At 37.2% G+C, this 26,219-nt stretch overlaps 5 protein-coding genes across 12 annotated transcripts; 1 reads left to right on the forward strand and 4 right to left on the reverse strand.

Moving 5' to 3' along the window:
• Positions 1–414: 414 nt before the first annotated feature.
• On the reverse strand, positions 415–6,144 carry LOC112180214. Of its 6 annotated transcripts, none has more exons than XM_040511958.1 (8): positions 5,646–6,143; positions 4,300–4,339; positions 4,122–4,189; positions 3,490–3,607; positions 2,823–2,933; positions 2,482–2,558; positions 2,311–2,383; positions 415–960 (listed from the first exon to the last, which is right to left on the reverse strand). In XM_040511958.1, exons 3-7 carry the CDS (start codon positions 4,184–4,186, stop codon positions 2,338–2,340), a joined length of 417 nt encoding a protein of 138 aa, XP_040367892.1. In that variant the 5' UTR covers positions 4,187–4,189; positions 4,300–4,339; positions 5,646–6,143; the 3' UTR covers positions 415–960; positions 2,311–2,337. The 6 variants fall into 6 exon arrangements, 4 of the variants coding, with proteins under 4 accessions (XP_040367892.1, XP_040367894.1, XP_040367891.1 ...); XM_040511960.1 differs by having other exon boundaries at positions 2,311–2,378; positions 4,122–4,194; positions 4,299–4,339; XM_040511957.1 differs by having other exon boundaries at positions 4,122–4,194; positions 4,299–4,339.
• Positions 6,145–6,312: 168 nt separating this feature from the next.
• Positions 6,313–9,300, reverse strand: LOC112179331. Of its 2 annotated transcripts, XM_024317726.2 has the most exons (10): positions 8,999–9,300; positions 8,546–8,641; positions 8,206–8,290; positions 7,881–8,002; positions 7,569–7,593; positions 7,386–7,469; positions 7,258–7,287; positions 7,059–7,161; positions 6,865–6,929; positions 6,313–6,515 (listed from the first exon to the last, which is right to left on the reverse strand). In XM_024317726.2, the coding sequence occupies exons 1-9, from the start codon at positions 9,089–9,091 to the stop codon at positions 6,866–6,868; spliced, it is 702 nt and encodes a 233-aa protein (XP_024173494.1). In that variant the 5' UTR covers positions 9,092–9,300; the 3' UTR covers positions 6,313–6,515; position 6,865. The 2 variants fall into 2 exon arrangements, with proteins under 2 accessions (XP_024173494.1, XP_040367713.1); XM_040511779.1 differs by lacking the exons at positions 8,546–8,641; positions 8,999–9,300 and adding an exon at positions 8,390–8,502.
• A 361-nt stretch (positions 9,301–9,661) lies between these two features.
• LOC112179872 lies at positions 9,662–12,857 on the reverse strand. Of its 2 annotated transcripts, none has more exons than XM_024318362.2 (10): positions 12,720–12,857; positions 11,772–11,907; positions 11,364–11,459; positions 11,141–11,225; positions 10,819–10,940; positions 10,631–10,655; positions 10,453–10,536; positions 10,336–10,365; positions 10,147–10,249; positions 9,662–10,071 (listed from the first exon to the last, which is right to left on the reverse strand). In XM_024318362.2, exons 2-10 carry the CDS (start codon positions 11,877–11,879, stop codon positions 9,999–10,001), a joined length of 726 nt encoding a protein of 241 aa, XP_024174130.1. In that variant the 5' UTR covers positions 11,880–11,907; positions 12,720–12,857; the 3' UTR covers positions 9,662–9,998. The 2 variants fall into 2 exon arrangements, with proteins under 2 accessions (XP_024174130.1, XP_024174131.1); XM_024318363.2 differs by lacking the exon at positions 12,720–12,857 and adding an exon at positions 12,239–12,427.
• On the reverse strand, positions 12,642–14,770 carry LOC112179871 (cysteine-rich receptor-like protein kinase 10). Its single transcript, XM_024318361.2, has 5 exons — positions 14,457–14,770; positions 14,157–14,367; positions 13,809–14,046; positions 13,521–13,671; positions 12,642–13,086 (listed from the first exon to the last, which is right to left on the reverse strand). Exons 1-5 carry the CDS (start codon positions 14,634–14,636, stop codon positions 12,712–12,714), a joined length of 1,155 nt encoding a protein of 384 aa, XP_024174129.2. The 5' UTR covers positions 14,637–14,770; the 3' UTR covers positions 12,642–12,711.
• A 2,852-nt stretch (positions 14,771–17,622) lies between these two features.
• On the forward strand, positions 17,623–23,809 carry LOC112178711 (AMSH-like ubiquitin thioesterase 1). Its single transcript, XM_024316904.2, has 14 exons — positions 17,623–17,944; positions 18,612–18,676; positions 18,827–18,902; positions 18,990–19,157; positions 19,362–19,453; positions 20,003–20,108; positions 20,182–20,228; positions 20,458–20,779; positions 20,903–20,992; positions 21,080–21,142; positions 22,011–22,085; positions 22,833–22,895; positions 23,209–23,261; positions 23,392–23,809. The coding sequence occupies exons 1-14, from the start codon at positions 17,819–17,821 to the stop codon at positions 23,564–23,566; spliced, it is 1,521 nt and encodes a 506-aa protein (XP_024172672.1). The 5' UTR covers positions 17,623–17,818; the 3' UTR covers positions 23,567–23,809.
• The last annotated feature ends 2,410 nt before the right edge of the window (positions 23,810–26,219 follow it).

The following is a 26,219-nucleotide window of genomic DNA, read 5'->3' on the forward strand; positions in this document are numbered from 1 at the left end:
TTCTTTTCAACCAAGAAAAATCTATCAGTGCAAGCAGTATGAAGATTGAAAAACTAGCGCACAGTAGAATGAATCATTCATGACATCTAACTCATAATACATACGAAGTAGTTAGTCCGCAAGGTACATGGATATATTAGAGACCTTGAAATGAACAAATACGGTTAGAAACTCAAAAACAAGCCCTACACATGATATATCGCAAAACAATGAATGACCATGTCACTATGACTGTTTGGTATGGCGTGCAGATTCAATGAAATAATTGCGTTACCGCATTGCAGGAAACGTGTAAAGGATGAATATACTTGACTCAATTTTAAGACGAAAGCATAAAAATGAAATAGAACAGATGGCATATATAGCAGCTCCTGTTAAACATCCAAACTACTATCTACTGCTAAGCACCCAAAACTATCCAACAGAACAAATGGCCAGTAGCAGCACTTGTCAAAAATATGCAATGACCTAAGTAATTACAAACTCGTACAGGATGGAGCTTAATTAGACTGCTAATCCCATTCCAGATATGCTAGTATTGCGTATATCAAATGAACATTTTAAGCGGAAATCTCTTCGGTAGGGCATGGTGAATTGAATTCATCTGATACAACAACAAACAATTATGCTCCACAGATGATACTAGCAGTCAAAAATGTGAATTGCCATCAACATTCTGGATCAGTAGGGCATCAACCAAAGATCTGAATACTAGTGATCGATTCTAACAGAAGGTTTCGAATAAAACAGTCTTGTGTTTTCATATCATGCCAGGAATGTCTTCAGTACTTGCTAGCTTTACAATTTTCCCTGTCTAGCAGTTGAGTTGGAGGCTCTTCCTCTTTTTGGACTTCATCAACATCTTTGGGGTTTAAGAAGCTCGGTTGGTTGGTTGAAGAAAGGAGTTGTGGCCCAGATCCTATCGGTAATCACAACCTGGTTCTGGCTCTCAGTAATATGATGTATATCAAAGTAAAAAAAGATCAATATGTGAGTCTTAACTTCAAACTCTAAGAGCAACTTTTTGAATGAGATACATACTAAGACGATGAAGTTAAAGTAGAAGCTTCCACCATTCAAGTGTGACAATAAACAAACTTGTAAGAGAAAGGATAACTACAAACCTAACTAAAAAGCATGTGAACCCTACCATTGCTCCATGAAATGAACTTTGAGCAAGCAGCGTCCAGTATGCATTTAACCTAGAAAAAAATTGCATGTATTGACTAGCTTCTTAGGTGGAATACCTATTCTTAGTACTTTTCTTGTGTTATTTTATGAGTATTCCCATCCACCTAGCTAACAATTAACCTACAATGAAATTCTGTAATGAAGAGAAAATATGCATCGATGTTTCTAGCTGCATATCTAAATGGAGATGATCATCACTTTTCTAAGTGGCTCGAACAAGAGGTGGTCTTTTCTAGCGTATTTTTTTCTGCACTAATCTCTTAATCTATTTAAAAGGTGGTCTTATCAAAACCAACATAGAAGTGCGCTGAACATAAAGCAAAAAACTGAAAACAGACAAATGGTACCACAAATTTTTAGGAAATATTGCAATCCTAAGAGAATCCCTTTCCATGACCTCATTAAGTAGATTAAGCAATAGAATGAGAGAGCAGTAGCTACAATATGTGTGTACTGTGTACGCGCTACATACTCTAATATTATCTAACGAGTCAAAATGTAAACTTTTAAGAGCTCCGGTGCAAAAGTTTCGTTTTTCAATTTCATTTTATTAGCAGCAGCAGTATAGAGCTAACTCCAAATTGGTAAAACAGAAAGTAAAGAACCCACAAGGCTACATGCAGAGCTTGATGAGATGATGCTGAATGCAAATATTGAATAGGGGATTTACTCACCCACTCAAGAGAAAGATGGGAAAATTTACAATTACACTAATTGAAAAGAAAAATTAGAACAAATTGTAAGAAGGATTAAACAAAGAAGCACCCACAAGGAAGTATAGAAACAGTCAATAAAATGAAGCCAAATATAGTGTAGCTTACACTTGTACACATCTTGAATAGATGATACCATTAGCACAACCTCTGTAGGACACATAAATCTTACCAAATTTTCTATCTCCTGTCAGTCTAATTTTGTTCGATATCACTGATATAAACAATTTGGTTCCACTGAGAAAATATATGACTTTCTGACAGCTACCACAATCTGTGCCTATCTACTGTTATACAACTCGGACAGTTTTTCAGTAAGAAACTATTGTAGACTTCTTTGCTTTCATTATCGCCTATGTTCCTACCTATATGGGAAAAAAAAAATGATGGATCCAGGATTTCATACCTTGAGGGGATAACATTTCCAAAGCTTTCATGTATGAAATCCTCCCTTTCCAAGTCTCTTACCATTCCCTGTTCTTTCAACCAAAATTGCCACAAAATCCATAAGACTACAAATCACAATTAAATTGAATGCAACCAAATCTTAATAACAAAATGAAAGCGAAGTTCAAAACTGTGGTCCAAAATGCGCTTTTCTGCTTGTGAGGTGGAATTAGCAAGAGATTCTGATAATACTTTCAATTTTTCGACCTGCAATTTAAAAGAGGAGAGTTCAATAGTAATATGGAAAAAGAAGATTGTTCATTATTAACTAAGCACATGCAGTACTCAAAGGAATCACTCAGTTTTTCAGATAAATGAATAAAGTACGGAATTTAGATGAACTTTTATAGTATAATTTCAATTTTGTATCATAATATTTGCCTATTCGGGACTATTTTTATCCATTGCAACCAAGAAATGCTTGTTCTAACGCCCTTTTACTGGATAGCTGAAATGACATCAAACTGGGACCTTTTCAGTGTGCAGCTCAGGTGAGTCCCCATTGTTCAAGGATTTCTTCTTTAGTAACAGAGACTCCAACCTGGAACATAGTTGAATTTCTACGAGTGCTGCTTTTAAATGCTGCAAGGAAATTAGAGCTTTCAGTTTTGATGAGTCACAACTTCTTTAGTTAAATAAAGAAATAAATTTATATCAACACAACTGTATCAGGTACAAGTATCACTAATGGTCAAGTTCAACTGCCTGAACCGTACAGGTAGTTTAGCACAACTGAAACATACTGAACCCAAAGACTCCATTCACATTTTTTTCCTTCCTTGAAAAATTAATTGAGACCATGTTTGAGAAAACTGATTGAACATGGTCCACTATTCAAAAAATAAGGACCAACAGAAGTGCTTAGTTGTGAATAAAGAGATAAAATACAGCAAGCAAAAATATATGTTGTGCCTTTTGATGTGATAAATGGGAGCACCTAATATTAAATGGTTATTACAGAGGCATAGAAAAATCGGAAGACAAATTAGAACAAGCATGCACACAGAAATCGGGTGCCTTACTAAAATGGAAATTCAGTTGGATCATGTATAAAATTATCTTAAACAACATTTGTGCAGTACGGATCTGTTTATATGGATTTTAAGCTCATTTGCCTATGCAGGAAAATCAAGTATACCTCTACAGTTGCATCTTTTGCGGTCTCCGATGAATTGTTACAACTTCCACTTAAAGGCTGCTGCAGTGTCATCAGTTTATCAAGTTCCTCCCTTATGCTGCAGGCTTCAGCATCTATTCTGAGGGCATAAGGTCATAAAACCACGAGCAAAAGATTAGGCGAAAGGTTGACCAGAGCATATACCGCACTCAAATATCAATGCAGACCGTTTAAGAATCAAAACATGTAGCTGGAAATGTCAAGCATTCATTAAAATGAGGTCAAATAGAGTATATCCAAACAAAGTTATTGATATACAATATATTCCATACTGAAGAACATAATAGCTAAACAGAGAAAAAGGCAAACCAAGAAACCATTAGCACAACCTCTGTAGGACACATAAATCTTACCAAATTTTCTATCTCATGTCAGTCTAATTTTGTTCGATATCACTGATATAAACAATTTGGTTCCACTGAGAAAATATATGACTTTCTGACAGCTACCACAATCTGTGCCTATCTACTGTTATATAACTAGGACAGTTTTTCAGTAAGAAACTATTGTAGACTTCTTTGCTTTCATTATCGCCTATGTTCCTACCTATATGGGAAAACAAAACAAAAAATGATGGATCCAGGATTTCATACCTTGAGGGGATAACATTTCCAAAGCTTTCATGTATGAAATCCTCCCTTTCCAAGTCTCTTACCATTCCCTGTTCTTTCAACCAAAATTGCCACAAAATCCATAAGAATACAAATCACAATTAAATTGAATACAACCAAATCTTAATAACAAAATGAAAGCTAAGTTGAAAAAATTAACTCTGGAACAGTTTGAGCTGCTTCAGAAAAGCTTTATCAACCTGAAATCAGATTACACTGTTAGTGACAACACAACCCTAACAAATTCTGAGAAACAACCCATATAGTAATAGTTAGTAAATGTTAAACTATGAACAAAATGAAAGTACAATTGAGTAACTAAAAAGCAGGACTCATGATTTCAGGTTTTTCCATTCAAAACCAAAAAATAAATAAGTGTATGACCAAAATGGCATCTCAGTAGTAAGTTGAAAAAAAAAAAAGAAGAAGAAGAATAAGGTAATTTGATACCATCGCTGCGTAAGTTACTCTATTTTTTAATCTATAATAAGAAAATACACGAGTGTATAGGGACACATCTTCTGTTTAACAACAATGAGGAAATTAAAACCCCCCTTTTTGTTTTTTTGCAGGTTGTTTTGAGGAATTGCAGGTATCTGAGGTGAAGTAGCAACCTGAAAACTTTGCCAATCGACCTGAAAACTTAACATGCATAACCAGAGAATCTAACAACCTGACTAAAAAAATTGGGAAAAAACTTCCCCTAAACCAGTTTCAGAAAATTAACCACCCCCGATATATGAAGATACAAGATACAACTAAAAGGAGCTTTCAACTATATCTTACAATCTCAAATTCTAATGCTCCAATCCAAGCCTGTAAAACGTAAGTTGACCTTATTTTTACTGTCCTCCAAAGCTGCTTGCTACTGAATAACTTGAAACTTATTATAAGAAGTCCAAGAAGTCCATGCAATCAAAGTTCTAGATTAACCTAAAACTACCATCCTGCCAACAAATGAAAAACATTCAGTACCATCCATCATTTTTTTCAAGTTTGAACTGATTTGGAGTCCAAATCATGACCTCTCAACAAAACAAATATAATCCTAACACTTCAGCTTAGAACACTAAAATTCGAATGTGAGCAGAAGTATCAAAAATCATTACCAGTATCCCAATATAAATAATATGAAACCAAGATATCCTCTTTGCAAAATCAAGCATATGAGCAAACCTGAAAGTTTCTCTAGAATGGAAATTTCATCATAATCAAGAATAGTTGAGAGCAGAATTGCACACCATAGTATAAAAGCACAAGCTCTTATCAATCTACTACCGGAATAACTAACTACAACCCACAGCAATCCAAACCTCAATTCTCAATAAAACTATGAGCAAGTGGATGAAATACAAGTAAATTGAAATTGGGTACTTGAGTGATCATGAGTTTTATATACATTGCCCAGCGAAATTAGAATTCAATGGAACTGAAGCAAGGGGCTTTCACAAACAAAATATTACAAAAACAGGTGATCATAGGAGAGGGAGAGAGAGAGATATATACCTTGTGCAGAGTGTTGCAGTTTGCAGGATGAAAAAAAGTGGGTAGGGATTGTTTGAGAAAAGAACCAGACAGTTATTTGATTATCGTCGTCGCAGAACTCAGGCACCACGTATACGTAATTCTAATGTTGTCGGATTTTGTAACAACCCAGACTAAAAAGAAGAGAAAGTTTTGATCGAGAGAGAGGCAGACTTGACTGGGTTTTGGATTGAGAGAGTGATTAGCACCCAACAAGGTACAACCCATTTGCATTTGAATTGAATTGAATTATTGTTGGATAGGTAGAGGAAGAAGCGAAGCGCTCGGCTATAGTAGCCAAGTCCGATGAAAACCCGCTCTCTTCCTCAATGCACATGCCTTAATCCTTCTTCCTTAAAAGCCCCTCTGGTAACAACAGGAATAACTGTTTCATCTTTCCTGTCCTATGCGAGTTGACGGGGTCAATCTAACAGAAAACCTGACGGCATCTGTTGGTCTACAAATGCGTTGGTTCATTGCAGCCTACTCCAATCAGGATGGAGTACACCCTTGAATTGGTATATTTCTAATAGTAATAGACTCATGCTTGTTGAAGTTCAAATTTGAAAAAAAAAACAGAAACGAAAGAAATTAGAAGAATTTCATTTGGACTTGGTTACTACACAAAAGATTATGGGATACTCGAGCACGTCCAATAAACAAAATTTGTTGTCATAAATGAGATATGCGAGCTCCACAATGTTGAAAAGAATGATTTTACAGGAGTTGGCATGATCAGAAAATCTCCTTGATAAAAATGAGAAGGTACTCCAAATATTGTCTGTCAAAGCCACATACAAATTGGTATCAGGGCATTCCAGCAATTGAATCTTTTTCACCACATTTTGTACACTGCACAGATACAGCAGTCATTATTGACTAATCCGCTGTAGGAATTTTCATGAAAATATAGGCATAATATCATAATCACATTAAGATTCAAAAGCTATAAACACAGATAAGGGATCAATATTAAGTGGTTGATTACTAAGCTAATCACACACAACCAACTGGCAACTACCAGATGAATGGAAAATTCGAAAATTTATGAGATTACAAATTCCCATTTGGAACTACACAGAGTATTTATGTGTTCCCGTGACGGTCACATAAGAGAAGTGTACATTAGCCGTTTAGAATGACAATCAAAATATTCTCACCACAGAAGGAAAGTAGGGAAGAACTATGAAGCAAAACATACCTCATGCCAAAATCACAAGACCAAGGTACATGGCTCCACAGAGAAGCAAGAAAGATATTAAGCCCCTATGAGCAAGCTTTCAAAGTTAGAATATCACAACAGATGTAATGCCACTTGTTAGTGCAACTAAAAGTAATTACAGAAGAAGATAGGAATTCCTCACGCAGCAATCTCATTAACAATAAGAAGCTCACCATATGACACCCCATCCACAACCAGTACAGCAAGGACACTCTTCTGAAAACTTCTCAGCATCACTAGAATGAACTCTACGGGATATTAGATCATCATAGATATCTGTAACATTACATGAAAATTATAAGGCATATGTGAATACAAAAGCATACAGTCAACTTGAGGATCATCTAATTCATTTTTTTTGTGGATTCATACCATATACTGAAAATAAGCTGTTCATCACACCTGCAATCAGAGAAAATAAAGGACAAGTGATCAATATATTTCAAAAGAAAGAATAGTAATTATAGGCAAGTAGGGTATACAAGAAGTGTTGCAGTTACCTATAAACAGAATAATATACCGAAGTATACGAACTTTTGTTGTTTCTTGCAGAGCCCAAATTACACCAAGGAAAAGAATGAATCCTGGTGGTAAATATGTACACATAAACAATATAAATGTCATATTGCATTCAGTGCTAAATGTCATAATGAAAATGTTTTATTGCAATGTGGTATGCATACCTATACAAAGTCCTCGAAGTGTCCACTGTAAATCATCAAGTGGGGAACACAAACACAAAAGGAGAAGGAGTTTAAATAGCAATAGAAGCAAGCTTTACATTTAAAGGCAAATAAAGTTATCAGCTCAGGAATTTCACGAATGCAGAGATTCCATGCTGTCATCAATCAGTTTACATGACATACTTATGCATTCATTTTGCACGAATCCAGTGTAAAAGTATTGATAGTCCCAAATGCTTCATAGGCGCAATTTAGATTGAACATGCAACAATCAAAATCAAGTAAAAGACGTTCAGTAATCAGTGTACTTACATTTTTAGCTATAAAGAGAGTAATAAATAGAGCAGCCAGAAAACATCCAGCGGCTATCCGTGCTGTAAGAAGATTTGTAGATGCAAGAATCAAGAGCATCCCCCAAAAGGATGAACCTAGATCTGGTATGCCACATGAACAAAGAGATGAGAAAGATTACAGTTGATGAGACTTATTGATCCAGACTGAGAGACGGATCAAATTTAACCCAAAATTTCTAAACCATAAACAAAAGTCAGGCATTATGCTTGCCAAATCCAAAATAGAAGTACTATAGATGCCATTAACTAAGAAACAAATATCGGAAAGGAGAAAGTGAAATTACATCCAGCTGGCAGAATTAACCAGTATACACCACCACGGGTTTGTGTAGCTCCACCTTCATCTGCATGAACTTGCATTCCTTCCACCTGCAAACTAAACTATATCATTACCTGCCTTCAATAAATGTAAGTTATTCTAACTTTAACCAATTAGGAAGCTACTAATAGCTTAGAATTCCACCTCACCAAGATTGTTTGAGTCAAGATGACTCTCCCTTCATTACAGTGATACAATTTCTGGGTCTAGGGCTCCTTAAGCATTTACATGAATTCAGTTGCGAAATTTCAATATGAATACTATAAAACCTGTAAATCAAAATGTGAAAGAACAGAGTTTCTTACATGACCACATGTTAGTTTACAAGCGATAGCATGGCTAGCCTCATGAAGAAAGACAGTGACAAGCTTAAACGGTCTCAGCAGTATTGTCCTCCAAAGCTACAAGAATCAACAAAACAACCAACTCCATTACTAAACAGCACAAAGTATCCGTCTAACTATTTATGCTTTCAAACTTATGAGTAAATGAGAAGCAATGCCAAAGATCCCAAGTCCCAAAATTCACCAACAACAAGAAATTAGCCTCCATAATTTCAAAGTGCTCTTGCTCATAAATTTTGAAACTTTGGAAAGCTCTTGAAAAACAAAGATGAACCCAGAACAAGCCAACAACCCAACTTCTCAAACACATCAAAGGAAAAGCAAAACACTCAACTATATCTCTACCCAAAACCAATCTAACAGAAACACCATTCCTATCTTATAGAGATAACAGAGAGATTGATAAGCATTTACCGCAAGTATAACAACAGTGCAGACAGAAACAGTAATGAGAAACACCACTTGGTCATGGTTACAGCAATTCTTCAGTCCCCAATTCGGCTCCATCAGAGACCCACTTTACACAGAACAAAGTATTCAGAAAGGAAATTTTGGGTAGTTTTAATGAGTTTGAATTTAAAACTTTGAGAGTCCGTCCAGAAAAGATTTGAACTTGGGAGGTCAGAACCAAAAGAAAGAAACCTTTTTTTATTAGCACCAAAAGAAAGAACCTTTAACTTTTGTATCTACCACATAAATAATTAAATTCCGGAACTTTGTTGAACCAATCAGGACATTGCTCCATACCCTATTGACTTCAAAGACTTCTGTCTATGCGGGATACACGGTTTCCCATAGTACTTTTAGATCCGGTCATTTTAAAATTGAGTGTTCCAGTTGAACAGGGTCGGTTAATTTTCAATCGTTTTTCTTTTGTCCTGAAGTTTAATTACAGTGAATGTAACTGGGATTGCTTTCAGAAAAAGCTCTTGGATTTAAGGATTGGAATGCTCGGAAGTATCAAGTAGTGAATCTGTTTATTTGTTTGTCACATTAGGATAATCAGACTTATTATCAGATTCATGTTTTTAACTAGGATAACTGTAGTTCTTTAATCTACTACTCTGAAAAGAACAACAAATTATATTTTCTTTCAGTTGGCTTATAATTACGAAAAAATTGTTTTACTACACAACACTACTTTCATGAATAGAAGTATAGAAGAATAAGACATTGGTATTTATACAGTCCTCAATAAAACTACTTCTCCCAGAAGCCTAAGTGAGACCAATGTATCCCCTACCAGCAATAGTATTGGTGAAAGCCAACACCCTCCACGGCCTTGATGTCGAGGTTTACATGGTGTATGTGATGAACAGAATTCATGTCGGGATATCTGCAATGCGACGCTTGTTTGACACGACACAAAAATGTTGAAGCTGGATGCACATTGACAATAAGCATAACGTGTAGCTCAACGCTTATTAGCCAAAATCACAAGAGCAAGGTACAGAGCTACACAAAGATACACAAAAGAAAAGAAACCCCTACAAAAAGGAAACACACATTAGATGTAGAACACTAATCAGATCATTTCTTCTTGCATGTGATAAGAAGCTCACCAAATGACACCCCAACCACAACCAGTACAGCAAGGACACTCTTCTGCAAATTTCTCAGCATCACTGGAATTGATTCTACGGGATATGAGATCGTCGTAGATATCTGCATCGTATACATTACAATACTAGTATGATAGAGCACCAAAGCAGGCAGTAAAATTGAGGATCAGATAGTGTTTGAACCCATACCATAAACTGAAAACAAGCTGTTCATTACACCTGTAATTGATAAAGACAAAAGATTGCTGTAACCAATAATACATCATAAGCTACTTTGGTAATCAATAACAGCTGAGTTGCAATTACCAGTAAATAGAATCACTTCACGTAGCATACGAACAGGTGTGTATACTTGGAGATACCAAATTAGACCAAAGAAAAAGAGGAAACCTGGTGGCACAATATGTAAGCGTCAAAAGCATTCAAATTACATATTGCATTCTGTAGTAGTCATATGTCAGGGTTGGAATTGTGGAATGCATACCTAGACAAAGGCCTCGAAGTGTCCACTGTAAATTATCAAGCAGCACAAACACAAAAGGATAAAGAATCAGTTTAGGTTTGTCAAGAATGCGAGAGCTTCCAATGCTAAAAGGTGTTCTATGTCCGAAATACTTTCAAGAGTCCATCCTAGCCTCAAAATGTAACTGATAAATAAAGTTTAGTACTTACATTTTTAGCTAAAAAGAGCACAACAACTAGAGCAACAGTAAAACACCCGGCAGCTATTTGTGCAGTAATTCCTTTCGTAGATGCAAGAATCAATACCATCCCCCAAAAGGATGAACCAAGATCTGGTGTGACACAAAATGGATACATGAGAAAGCTTACAATTATATATACCAGTAGTTGTTCAGATCGATTTGAGAGAAGAAATCAACGAGTAGAATGCTAAAAGCATTTCTGGTCACATTGTATTCCCTAAGTGGAGAAGAGCTACAGATGCAAGTAACTGAAAAGTAATTAAAACAGGGACAGGGATAAAATGAAGTACATCCTGCTGGCAAAATTAACCAGTATACACCGCCACGGGTTTGTGTGACTCCACCTTCATCTGCATGAACTTTAATCCCTTCCACCTGCAAACTAATATGTATCACTGCCTGTCTTAAGTTCAGCAAAATATATAGGCTAGAGCAAGCCAACCATTCTGTTGCATTTCATCAAGGGAGAGAGCTATGAAAGTTTTACATAAAAAGTATGAAAGAATTTCTTACCTTCCCACATGTAAACCAACAAGCCAAAGCATGGCTCACCTCGTGGAGAAACACAGTTATAAGCTTAAATGGTGTCATCACTACTGTCCTCCACAGCTACAAGAAAGTGAAGATTGATTTCATTTACATGACTCGCACATCAGATTTAAGTATTCTCTATTCAAAGTTAATGAAATTCTTCAAAGCAGTGTATGACCTATGATGCTTCTGCACCAAGGGACTAGACTCTAGTTTAGAACAATGTTGATAAAACACTAGTGTCTTGCATATTTACTTAAAAAGTAAAACAAGAACAGGTGTAATTGGCTATGCCCATTTTCCAGGAAACTACTGTGCTAAAATTTGACCACAGTTCCGTAGTGCTTTTCATAAAGCAGTCTCCATAATCGATAGAGAGAAAGAGATTACCACAAGTATAATGACAATGGAGATAGCAGTAGTGATCAGAAATATCACTTGATCATGGTTGCAGCATCTTCTGAGTTCCCAATTTATCCTCAAGTCCAAAATGTCCATATCTTCTCTGCTCTTTTAAAAGCCAGTACTGCAAGAACGGTTTTTTTTCTTTTGTTAATTAAAGTTGAAAGCATTGCAGCGATTCTATTCCATTCATTTCAGTTCAGAACAGTGAAAAAGGAACTGCAGTTTTATAGTTTGACATTTTGTGGTGCAAGAACAATGTGTGCAATTCGTTCTTTACTTAATTATTTATCACATTTATTGTAATATATAGAATTTTTGTCCTTTCTGGTTTATTTTTTGCTAAGCCAGCAAGTTTCTCCTAGGTAATGTGATCAAATGGTTACAGAAAGCTTATGAGGAAGAAACTGGAAATTGAACCATTGAAATTTTATGAGATGAATGAGATTTGACACCTGCAAGTTGGATTTCAGCAGTTGAATTGAAGCTATTAGCAGAAGCTGTAGCACGAAAAACCAAAAAGAGGGTGGTGGCCGGTCTATTACGTTTAGGGCAGGAGGTTCTCCAACCTCCAACCCACCCTCTCTGGTTCTGAATCTGAACAAATATTTGGCTTCTGGGATCGGTTGATTTCAGATTCTTAATTGTTTCTCATTCATGATTTCTGTTTGTTACCTGCGATACATTTTGAGTTTTTGTTTTACGTGGATGGCCTTAATTTGAGGCTGGACCTCATGATAGTATTTTGTTTCTAATAATTTGACTAAAAAGAGCAACTATGTCATCCCTATTTCCTAGTGCAGGAAATGATCACATTAAAAGAATAAAATCAATTATATTATGTTAGCATAAGAGTCATAGCTGAGAGAATTACTTTACATCACATAAATGGAGCTATCACAACACTTCTAAATTACAAATGAGTGATCTACCTACCTTCATCAATAGAAGAATAAGAAATTGAATTTCTAGAATACTCCTCAACAAAACTACTGCCCCCAGAAACCTTAGTACCACCAGTGAATCCACTACTAGCATTAGTATTGTTGGTAAAGGCCGAAGTAGAGGTAGTAGTCCACCGTACTCCACGGCCTTGAAGTCCAGGTTTACCTGGTCTGGGAAGAGTAAATGAATCGCTTGAGAACATGAGATGAACAGAGTTCATGTCAGGCCTATCTGCAAGATTTGCCTGACAACATAAAAGCCCTAGCTGAATGCACATTGCTGCCTCATCACGATTGCACCTGGCTAGGGCTGGGTCAACTAATTCCAATGCCTTTCCTGCTTCATACAACTTCCATGTCTGCAGAAGAAAGCAAAGAACAAAGCTCATCTATTCGTCCAACAGAAGCAACATAAAAACACTCCTTGTATGCTAAATTGCTAACCAACATTGCAAACTAATTTTACTTAAACACCAAGACTGCTGAATTAGGTAGTACTTCATCAAGTACTCATATTATAAAACTACAGAAATGAACTGCATTTCAAGTTGTGTTGCATGAAATGCAGGTTCAGACAGCCTAGTCTTGTGAAACAAGTTGGCCTTTCGACAATTGATCAAAATTCAAGATTAAATTCTTAAAAATTAGACTCATCAAAGATGATAATGAAGGCTTTAATCTATCATATAATAGATGATCATCCATTTAGACTATCGAGGGCTCACACTTTAAGTTAATTTCTGCAAAAGTTGCATCAACAGTACAATCTGTACACAAAATTAATGCAACTTACATAGCTCAAGAGGTCTGCCTTTTCTCTATCAAGCTGTCGATCATGGTTCTTTCTCCCACTGACAATCTCTAACACCAATACTCCATAACTGAAAACATCCGTCTTCACTGACAAATATCCATGCATTGCATATTCAGGGGCCATATAACCACTACATTCAACAAAATAATTGAGTCAAGTTTCACTCCAAAACAAGTTGCCAAACAATACATGGAACAATGTGACTAAATGTTGAAAACTTTGCATAGCATCAAGGCAAAAGACGACTGACGAATAGAAACTACTCACTGAGTACCAGAAATCCTAAATGTATTTACATGAGTGTCTTCCCCAGGAAACAGCCTTGCCAATCCAAAATCCGCGATTTTCGGGTCAAGCTTCTCATCCAACAATATATTACTTGCTTTAATATCCCTATGAATGATCCTCACCGGCGCCTCTTCATGAAGGTAAAGAAGACCTCTAGCCACTCCTGTTATAATCCGAAACCTCGTCATCCAATCCAGAGATGCAGATTTGATTTGATCTGAACAACAACAACAACAATTCACCACTAATTAGTCCTTCCTCATAACCCCAGTTTTGAACCACCAAACAAAAATTCCACAACATTATTATTATTTTTTTTTTACATACCAAAAATAAAGTAATCAAGGCTCTTGTTTGGGAGGTACTCATAAACCAACATCTTCTCAGGTCCTTGTACACAACACCCCATTAACATTACCAAATTCTTGTGCTGAACTCTAAGTAACAGTTTTACCTCATTGGTAAATTCCCTCACTCCTTGCCTCGAATCTAAAGAGAGTTTCTTTATAGCTACTTCTACCCCATTTGGCAACAGACCCTGAATATTTAACCACAAAAGCTCACAACTTTACCTCACATAATAATAATTTCGAGTTCGAGATTGACCCTGGTTGGGAAATTACGTACCTTGTAAACCGGGCCGAAGCCACCGTGTCCGAGTTTGTTGACCTCGGAGAAGAAACCGGTGGCGATTTGCAGAGCTTGTAACTCAAAAAACAGGTCAGACGATTCCGAAGCAGCGTCGTCGTCTTGGCTCTGCGCGCCTTTTCGGGCAAAGCAGGCACACAAACCAGAGCAACAATCCATGAGAGCTGCCTCACTGGATTGTACTCTCGTCACAAGACGACGCCGTTGTGGGGAGAGGAGGAGATGGATTTCGGTGGTGACTTTTTCCTCACAACTAAATAAGTACTGCTTGACTCGTCTGTCTTTTCCATGTGGTCTTTGTATTGTTCGTGATGGAACTTCCTTCATATTTGTTGGCTGCATTTATTATTATTTTTTATTGGCGGGTCATTTTGATAACCCAAGTCAGATACGTATTTTATTTGGGATTAGGAATTCAACTCGTTTTTTGGTTTGAGATGGTCAACTTCTGTCTAATCGCCTCCTTCTTATTAATTGCTGCTTCGTTACTTTTCTACATTATCTTCCGTTCTTTGTTTTGCTTCATGAATTTTTCTTCACATTCTACCTTGATTCACATTAATCGTTTATTTTATTTTATGTTATTTTGACAAGTGATTAATGTGTAGTGTTTTTATTAGTATGATCACGACTTAGGGCTATGGTCAATAATTCAAATTTCAAAGTGTAGTGCTGGATTTGGATTTATTAGTATGATCACGACTTAGGGCTACCAGTCAATAATTCGAATATCTTGATGCAAACTAAAAAGGAATTTTTTTTAATGTACAGATAATGCAAGTTATTTAGCACCTGTCAAGTGATTTTCAGTCCTTGATATTTGTAATTAATTAATTTTTTTTAATGTACAGATAATGCAAGTTATTTAGCACCTATCAAGTGATTTTCAGTCATTGATATTTGTAATTAATTAATTTTTTTTTTGTAACAACCAAAAAGTACACTTGATGTTTTTTAATGGTTTATTTCTATTGATACAAATGGATGTCGGTGCTCTAAATTCTTTCCTCATATTTAGTAGGGTTTTTGTCCATTTACACCATTTTTAAATATTTTTTTTTCCCACTTACTCCATTAAGTTTTTTTAATTCTCTCTTACTCAAAACACTCTAATGAGGTCTTCCCTAATACTCCTTTAAGATTTTTTTTTTTTTTTAATTTTTTTAATACCATTTTACCCTCACCCCTTTGTTACTTAGAGAGAGAGAGAGAGAGAGAGAGAGAGAGAAAATGGGAGAGAGAGAGAGAGAGAGAAAATGGAAGAGAGAGAAACCATGGGAGGCTTCGCCGGAGCCTGGTAACTAGCCGCCGGAGTCCAGTCACCTGTTGCTGGAATCAGGTCAACTTTCACAGGAATCCGGTCAACTTTCGCAGTATTCCGGTCAACGGTCCCGGAATTCCCTTCACAAGTAGCCGGATTCCGGTCACTAGCTGCCGCCAACAGGAATTTGCTGAAAATCTCACTGGAAATATTTGTTTGTCCCCAATAGACATCTATTACCCCCTAATAGAGGGGCAATACACGTCTATTGCCCCTAATAGACGACTATCAGCCATGTATTACCCTCTAATAGACGTCTATTGCCCCCAGACGACTATTGGCCATGTATTGCCCCTCAATAAACGTCTATTACTCTCCAATAGAACTTTCGGTAGCTGGAATGGGAACTAATCTCTCTAAAATTAGACAAATAAAACTTTGATTAAAAAAAAAACGAAGAGATTATATCAATTTAAAAACATCTATTGCCCTCCAATAGACATCTATTACCCCCCAATAGACATTCAAAACTTTTTCTCCTTTCCTTCTGTCCCGTTACTTACAAAATAAAAAAAAAAAAAAAAAAAAAAATCTGACTTGGGCACCCATGGGCACCAAATCAGAGCAAACCCACCGTCATCTGCTACCTAACCAAACCCATTTTTGAATTCAAATCATATGGCTTCCTTTGCTGGGGCAACTTGATAGCAAGGTCGGGTCGCCACTGCTTGGAATCGGAGTGCATGTCGCTTGGCGACGGAGCCTGGAATCAGAGATCTTCCTCATGTGGCGGCGAAGCTTTGGAGGTCTTCTTTGCGTGGCGGCGGTGCTTCGGAGGTCTTCTTCGAGGTCGACAGTGATGGCAAACCATAACTCTCCGAGCTCACATTCTGGCGGACTGTGATTTTTGGATTTTATCGAGTTCTGATATCTGATTTGATAGAGAACTCGCGGAGGTCTTCTTCAAGGTCGACAGCGACGGCAAACCATAACTCTCCAAGCTCACTTTCTGACGGACTGTGATTTCTGGATTTGATTGAGTTCTGATATCGGATTTGATCGAAAACTCGCTGGACAACGGGAAAAGGAAGAGAGAGAGAGAGAGAGAGAGGGAGAGAGAGAGAATATGGTGCTGTACTAGAGAGAGAGATATGCGAGAATGACATAAAATGAAGTTGTTTAATTAGACTGAGGGTATATTTGTCATTGTACTATGAATTGGGTTAGTGAGAATAAAAATCCGTTGCTGGGGTAAGTGAGAAAAGTTTGGTTCATTTTAGTATTTTTAGGCAAGGACCCTATTTAGTAGTAGTTTGTTGTCATATTGAACAAATTAAGTGGGAGACAACGTATAGCATGCGATTTTATTGAGTTTGATAAAAAGTATGTTGGCTTTATAATATAATTGTAGACGAAAATGGGTGCCCACAACATACCATATGAGATTCATCGGATTATTTACAGTTGTAATATTATACAAAGAATAATATAATATTTTGATCGTTGATAGTAAAGTGATGTACCGTTGGATCTATATAGTCAATTGACCTATTTCTCTTAAAATCTCATCCTTCAAACTTATGACCTATTTCTCGATATTCAAGCCACCAATAAATTGACGTCTTGTTTTCTATTAAGTATTAAGCGATGGGTAAAGCCGCTATTTAAAAAAAAAAAAAAAAAACAATGGGTAAGCCCAGCCACAGCCCACAGATTTATTTCGGTCCACATTTCTAGTTCAACTTGGTTCAATGTGAACAGAGGCCCAATTCTTCTCCCATGAGCTCAGGAGCCCATGAGCCTGTTCTCTTCTGCCATCCAAGTCCAAGACATAATAATGAATATATATATATATAAATATGTCACGACCCTTCAAAATTTTCTTTTCTTCCATTTTTGCCCACGTCAGATATCCAGAACTACCTCCTTGTTCTCACCGCACCATCCCCCACCCCCCTCTTTTTCTCTGATCACAAGCCGCCGTTGAGGACCGACCTCACCTAAGCTAGTTCTCCGGCCGAGCGTACCTGAATTTCTCTCGATCCCGGAGAAGAATGGTGTTCGTCTAGAAACGACAAAGATGAGGTCGTCGTCGTCGTCTTGCTCGGATAGAATAGACATTGCCGCCAACGCTCAGAGGCTCGATGTCGACCATCGGATTTCGCTGCGTATCTACTTTCGGATCGCTAACACTCTTCTCAAACAGGTTTCGCTTCACTCTCTCTAGTTTCTTAGGCAATTTTGTTTTGAGTAATTTCGCGGAATTTTGATTGTTCTAAAGCTTTGTTGATCAGCTTGTTGCAATCTTGTTAAGTAAGTTTAGCGGAATTTGATTTGTTGTGGATTGCTTGATCATCTTGTTTTGGAATTTGATTGAGGGAAGTAACTGAAAAATGTGAGATATGAACACAGAGCACATTTGATCAGTTCTAGGGGATCTTGCTTCCGAACTAGAGCCGAGTAGTTTCTAGCTTTGTAGAGCTAAAACTTGACACTAGGAAATAAGGTCAGAAAGGAGAGTGATATTCAATGTTCTCGGAATTTTCCATATTTTACACACTACAATAATGAGGACCTGTATCAGTTGTTTACTGAATTATAGCTAAATTGCTGGTCAGAAACTTCAGAACGATAGTTCCTAGTCGATTATCTACTGCGTGGTTTACAGTGGAAATGCTTGCCATCCCGTGGTGAAGCTAAAATGTAGACCAGAAATGCTTTTTTTTGGTCTCTGAATGTTACAGCTTGTGCTTTGTTCTTTGATTGAGATATTGAGGTTTTGTTGTTTCTTAACATTCTTGCTGTGTTATATTTTCTTATCCTCCGCTTTTAGTTTGTTTTGCTGAACTCCTGAAAATGATGTTGCATTGTAGGCTGATATATTTCGACAAGAGAGGAATATTATAGACCTTTATGTCATGCTCCTAAGATTTTCGAGGTAAGGAACAAGAGCCAACCAATTAATTATACAAGGCTGTGAGGTTCTACTAATTAGGGAAAGAATATAGCAAATGTGTGTCTACGTGTTTGGACATGTAAAATTTAACTAAATATAACACTGAAATTATTTTGTGTTTTTCTGCTTCAGTTTGGCCTCCGAGACGATACCGTGTCATCGAGACTATAGAACATCTGTTCAAAGTGAAAAGGATATTTTGAAAATGGTAATGTTGTCATCTCTTATTCAATATATATTAGTTTTTATTTTTTATGGTTACTGTTCACAGTATGATTTTTGTTTCATGCTCTAGAAATTGTTGAATGCTCTCTGTGAACTGGAGAAATTAAAGCCAGCAGTGAAACAGAAGAATGATGAGTTTAACAGGAGAAATGCATATCAAAACAACGGGTGGGGCCATAATCATCAAATTCAAGCTCCTCCGAAGAAGCAAAATTTGATTAGTTATGACATAAACAAGGTACTGTTGGTACTTCATCATATTAAATCTACTTATACCAATGTTTATGTGCTTTATTGATTGCTTTTTGGAACTGCAACCTCAAAATTTTAGTCAAATTGTGCCACTCTGTTGCGAGCCAGTGTTATTTCCTCCTTATTTCTGTTTCCCGCTGCTGCAATATGTTTCTCACTGACACAATTACTGCTGGTCTAAATCTGATAGGCAGCAAATCCAGCTTCAAAAGCACAGTTCTATCAAAATCCAGGGACTCAGTTTTCATATGCCAGGCCCATGGAGGAGCAATTTCGCAAACTGTGAGTATTTACGTAGGTAGAAACGAGTATTCATTATATTTGTTCCACCAAAACCAAGAATCGTATATGCTTGACTCACAATTTCAGTTTAATTTCTTGGAAGGTTAAGTTGATAAACTTATTGATATGATAACGTAATATTTTTGTTTTCCATGCTGCAAAAACGTTTTCATTTATGTGCTTGGTATGTGGTTAGAACTTTTATTGTGTTGTATATAAGTCTGAGATGTACTGTTAGATAAGTCATCAGTATATGCCAAAGAATCTCCCTCAATATCTGAACTCTGATCGGTCTACTTTGTGCATATAATACTGCTTTCCTGAGTTTATGTATACAGAATGGATTTTAAATGGATATCCACCTGGGCAATTTGTGTGAACTCAAATATAGTTTGCGAGCCAACTTATCTGAAGTAAAGATATGCTGCATGTGATCTAATATGTCATGCATTTGAATCTTAAATTTTGCTGTTTTGTATTTGCCATCTCGTTCCATATTTACCTCGCATGGACCAGGTTTGACCATCCTGGCTTGTTGGCCTCTTACAGATCCATAAATCTTCGGCCTCCAAAGGTGGATACTCTTTCCAAACATTCAATTTTGGGCCCAAATGGGCTTTATGGGCAGTGGCAGCCACCTAAAATTGATATAGGGGTATGTTGGTTTCTGGCTATATTTGTTTTGGTTCGAGGAAGAAAAATATGTTAACTTTTCTCTTAAATTGTAGGTTCAATATCCAAGCATTGTAGACTTGACTCCTCTTGAAATCCCAAGGTCTGTCTCCTGCTTCACTTAGTAAAGCTTTTTCCCCATAGTTCAGTACCTTGGTTAGTTTGGGTCTGAGTAATGGGAGATTCATTCTTATGTGATTGTTAGTATTGAAATGGGTTTTCCAAAGTAAAACATTCCAGGCTATTTACAGTCCATGATATATAAATTTTATCTTTGTTTGTGAAGAGTTATAGCTATATTTATGCATCTGGTTGTTTTTCTGGGCAAACAGTCTGGAACAGTCCATAGAAGGCAAAAATGCGACTTTAAGCAATTCGGAACATGAAAGACCAAGTTTAGAACCGATTCCTACCCAGAGTAGTAACGATGGTCAGATACCTCGTACTGAGGAACCTTCCCTTATTTCCTTCGAATCAATAGAACCTCCTGAACATGCACAACTTATCAGACAGCCTTCTCCTCCACCTGTACTTGCTGAAGTGCAAGATTTGATCCCAGCAATTTCACCCCAAGTCTCTGCGGTAGAAAGTGAATTGGAGACTCTGTCATCAGATGAATTTCTTCGCGCTGAATCTCCCCTGCAATTGCACATTGTGAGATTCTTCTTTTTGGGTATTTAGCTTTGTTTGTTAGAAATGGTGTATTGGAATATGTAAGATTTCTCTGATGGTGGGGTCTATAATACTCCTTGCTGAATCATTTGTTGCTCTTTGCAGTCAACAACGATGATGGATCATTTCTTGAAGTTAGCAAAGTCAAATACTAAAAAGGACTTAGAAACTTGTGGCATTCTAGCTGGTTCACTTGTAAGTCTGCAGAACTTGGTCACTATTTTTTGTATTTAACTCCTGAGGTATCTAAATATCTAATGGTTTAATTCTTTTATTCTCCAGAAAAACAGAAAGTTTTATGTTACAGCTCTCATCATACCAAAGCAAGAGTCAACGGCAAATTCTGTATGTCAGTTTTATTTAGTTATTTCTTTCCTGAATGATATATATATATATATATATATATATATATAAAGATCCTATCCAGAGCGATGCCTCGCTTTGAAATTAAAATGCGAGGTTGGAGTTTATGGTCACTTTTCGGTCGCATATCCACATCTTGACCGTTCAGTTTTTAGGTATTAATGTATAAATCATCTCTGCAAAATTTCAGCTAAATTGATAGCCGTTAAGGCATTGATAACTGCCTTAAAGCTAATACGGTTTAGGTTTGATAGATTCAGTTCGTCCATTGGTTTAAGCGAGTTAGATATCTTAACGACTATCAATTTGGCTGAAATTTTGCAGAGATGATCTATATATTAGTACCTAAAAACTGAACGGTCGAGATGTGGATATGCGACCGAAAAGTGACCATAAACTCCAACCTCGCACTTTAATTTCAGAGTGAGGTCTCGCTCTGGATAGGATATATATATATATATATATACGAGCCTGTTCTGAAGCGGACGTCCGCACTTTAGCTGCACTTTGCTAAAGTGCGGATGTCGACGCAGCTGAGGCGTTCCAGGCGGCAACGGCGTCTTGCAGGAGGGAGGCCGGAGGCATCTCGGACGGTTCGAGGTTGGGGTTGCAGGTTGTGGGCAGCAACCCCGTCGCCGGCGACTCCACCAACTGCAGACCACTCCGTCCGATCCTTGGCGTCTGTCTGGCAAGCCCCGTCGCTCCCCGAGCCGAGCTGCAGCGTCGACGTCCGCACTTTAACAACAGTGTGGACATCCTCTTTGGAACGGCTATATATATATATATATATATATTACATTATATTTTGCTTCTACATGTGACTCATATTGAATGTACATTTTCTTGTCAGTGCCAGGCCACGCATGAAGAGGAGATATTTGAAGTTCAGGACAAACGATCTCTCTTCCCTCTTGGCTGGATACATGTGAGTATCTTGGGTTTCAATCAGTGAGCAATTCTTATTTGTTGCATTCACTATAAATGTACAACTAGTATCATTTTTTTTTGGGGGGGGGGGGGTGGGATCTATTCTAAGGGTGCACTTCTTTCGTTAATAAGATAGGAAGCGTATTGATAGAACATGACTGAGATATTATGATAGCAATTTGGTAATATGCTGCTCATTAACTTTTCTAAAGCTTCTAGCTCTGACTGCCCCAAGAAAAGAACCTTACTAGAGGCTATATATGCTTTTATTGCTGCATAATACAATCTCCAAGCCAGAGGCTATATATGTTTTTATTGCTGCGTAATACAATCTCCAAGACCCTTGTGTGAAGTTCAGGCTTTGCTTTTAGGCAGAATATTTGTTGTCACAAAGGAAATGTTCAAGGAGATTTGGGTAAGTGCTTCAAAAGATGGTGTACTTAAGAACATGTCCACATGAACCAAGATTTAGTAGCAAACCAACATAAAATGGTCATGCCTTTTGGTAACGCAGTGGTTATAATATATACTTGATGGATGAGCTATATCTTCATGTGTTCCTACTAGAAATGTTTGTGCAATAGCTACAAGAGTAACACGTCTTTCTCTACTTGTTTCCTTTAAGATTTATAGCATGATGTAATTGCATCTGTTTTAGTGCCTAGTTTATATTATGCTTATTACTGACACATTCTTTTAGTTAAATTCATTATGCTGATCGTTCCATGTGTCGTGCAACTTTCAGACTCATCCTACACAGTCTTGTTTCATGTCGTCGATTGATGTTCACACGCATTATTCTTATCAGGTCTGTGCCTTTTATTGGTATCAAAAATGTTTGTTCAGAGATAATTCATTCTACAATTGATCCTGTGTTCCAATGAAGTTTTGCCTTTTTCTTTTATTACAAATGTTAAGTAAGAAATGAGGGTCGGTAAAAGAACATCTTTCGTTCATTCACTGTATGATTGAAATTCATTCAAGTCTATTGGCAGTAGTTCTGCAATGTAGGACCTGCACCCAAATTGTCTTCACTCAATTCAAAACATTATTCCAATTTGTCTTCACTCAATTCAAAACATTATTTCTACCTAGTGACACAATGCTCATGCCTTACTCAGATTATGTTGCCCGAAGCTGTTGCAATTGTCATGGCACCAAGAGATAGTGCAAGGTATAGATAACATTTCCATCAATTTATGATATTGTCGCCAGTGACTGCCTTTGTAGTAGAATAGAAGAGTCTTTTTGCTTACCACATATTTATTTTTGGTAGATCATCTTCTGTGTTTTCATGTTTACAGAACCCATGGCATTTTCCGATTGACAACCCCGGGTGGCATGTCAGTCATTAGAAAGTGCCCGCAGCGTGGTTTTCATTCACATGATCAGCCACCAGATGGTGGGCCAATTTACAACACCTGTACAGATGTTTATATGAGCCCAAATCTTAAATTTGACGTCATCGATCTTCGATAATGAATTAATGATACACATGATATTCAGATGGTTAAACATTAATTGATGCAATTGTTCATATACACACACCAGTGCAATATTGGATTTATAATCAGACTTGGCCCTTCATATGTAGAAGTGTCTGTAAAGAATGAAATGTTTGCTAGTTGGCTGTACATTTGATTGCATATGTACCAATCTGTAGCCATTCAGTTAAAACTAGAATGGCTTCAATGAGTGAAGAAGCGTTCTTGCATTACTGGATTTATTGTGATTGGAGGAGGGCCTTTCAAGTATGTTCTGTTGGAGCTACAAATATCTGCTTCTAGTGGACAAGTTCATCTCAAAAATTAGTTTTCCCACCTAAACCTCTAAATTGTTGGTATAAAGTTTTTTGTAGAATGTTTAGTGCTTAAGCCCCAAAGCGCGCGCTCATAGTGTGTTTGTGTTTATTAAAAAACGATTGAGATTTTTGAGTTCCTGAGAATTTTTTTTAAATTGATGTAGTAGGGTGAAAATTTTTTGGTGAGATATGACTGAAAAAACGTGTACTATAATGAATGATTACAGAAATTGTAGTCTTGGAGAAGTTTTTTTTTTTTTTTTCGGGAGAAAATTCTGTGGTCAATTTCCATGGGGTTGTGACAACTTTTCATTGGGATTCCAGCATCACGCTTGAGCATGGGATGAAGCCCATACACAAAGTTGAACTCAGCTAATGTGAAGAAGCCCAGACAATTTGAAGCCCAAAAGAAGCTATGGTTGGGCACATTTACTACGGCAAGATCAAGCTCAGAAGCTGTTTCTACATTATCGATGCGGGGATTGGGCCTCACGAAATTGGTTCTTAAGATGTGTAGTGTGAAATCAGTGTTGATGGGGGGTCAAGCATCTGACTCTCGCCGACCTTGTTGGAGGAATCACTGATGTTGGAGCTATGGCAGTCTCTGCAATTTGAAGCTTAAAAAAAAAATGAAAGAGATTGAAGTTCTGTTCGTGTCGAACCGTACCATTGCTGCTCTTGCTTTTTGCCCCAGAATGAAATTTGTGTTGTCTGGAGTTGTAGAACTATTTTAGCGTTGAACATCATCAGTTTGCTATGAATATATAACACTGATTATTGTTGAAAAGGAATGATCTCTCCTTGATTTTGTATGAAGTGGAACATCTTTTATGCCGGAATGGTGGAATCAGCATTTATGTATGGTAGTTGATAAGAACCAGGGGATAAGGGGAATGAGATGCCATTATTGACATTGTGTTGTTCTCAGTGTTATGTGAAAATGGAGTTAAAAAGAACAAGGTTGAGAGAATTATTTTTTTTAATATATTATTCATCTCACAGTGGAGGTATATAAAGAGGATTACAGAAATACAATTGACTTACATCTCTATTCTCTACCACACATAGAATAGGTAAGTACTAACTACGATATAATTACAATATATATCACATTCCTACTGTTAAGTCAAGACTCACGCTAACACTCCCCCTCAAGTTGGTGCATACACATCAACCATACCCAACTTGCTTAGTGAGTCATAAAACGCCTTTCTGGAAATTCTTTTAGTGAGTATATATGCAAGTTGCTCTTCAGTATGAACAAAAGGAAAGCTAATAATTTTGGTATCTAGCTTCTCCTTTATAAAGTAACGATCAACCTCCACATGTTTAGTACGATCATGCTGTACTGGATTCTGTGATATATCAATGGCTGCCTTGTTGTCATAATACAACTGCATGGTACTTTTGAGTTTGAAACCCAGGTCACATAACAGATTTCTCAGCCACAACAATTCACACACACCATGAGCCATACCTCTAATCCTCGACCTCAATACTAGATTGTGCCACATTTTTCTGTTTCTTACTCTTTCATGTAACCAAATTACCTCCCACAAATGTAAAGTAACCTGACGTCGACCTCCTGTCTGTAATATTTCCAGCCCAATCTGCATCTGTGAAGCCACAAACCTCAAGAATGTTGTTGTGCTTAGAAAACATCACTCCTCTTCCTGGAGTTGACTTCAAGTATTTCAAAATTCGCATAATAGCATCCATGTGACTCTCACTCGGGTTATGCATAAACTGACTCACTATACTCACTGTATATGTAACATCTAGTCTAGTATGAGCCAAATAAATCAAGTGCCCAACTAACCTATGATAGCGAGCTCGATCAGTAGGTACCTGGTCCGGATACTCAACTAAACACTGGTTTTGGTCAATATGAGTATCAATAGGTCTGCAATCCAACAAACCTGTCTCTGTTAATAAGTCAAGAACGTACTTCCTCTGGCACAAGTAGATCCCTTCTCTTCCCCTAGCTACCTCAATCCCTAAGAAGTACTTAAGTTCACCCAAGTCCTTCATCTCAAACTCAGAAGCTAGCTGTCTCTGCAGTCTATCCATCTCAACAGTATCATTGCCAGTGATTACCATATCATCCACATAAATAATTAGAACTGTTACCTTCCCTTGTTGATGCTTGAGAAACGAGGTATGATCTGAGTTGCTCTGTCTGTACCCAATCTTCCGCATGAACTGTGAAAATCTTCCAAACACGCCCGAGGTGACTGTTTCAGACCGTACAGAGATTTTCTCAATTTGCATACAAAATCAGCAGGATAAGCAACTACACACCTAGGTGGAAGACTCATGTACACCTCCTCG

Source organism: Rosa chinensis, chromosome 7 (assembly GCF_002994745.2).
Source record: "Rosa chinensis cultivar Old Blush chromosome 7, RchiOBHm-V2, whole genome shotgun sequence".
NCBI classification, from domain to species: Eukaryota; Viridiplantae; Streptophyta; class Magnoliopsida; order Rosales; family Rosaceae; genus Rosa; species Rosa chinensis.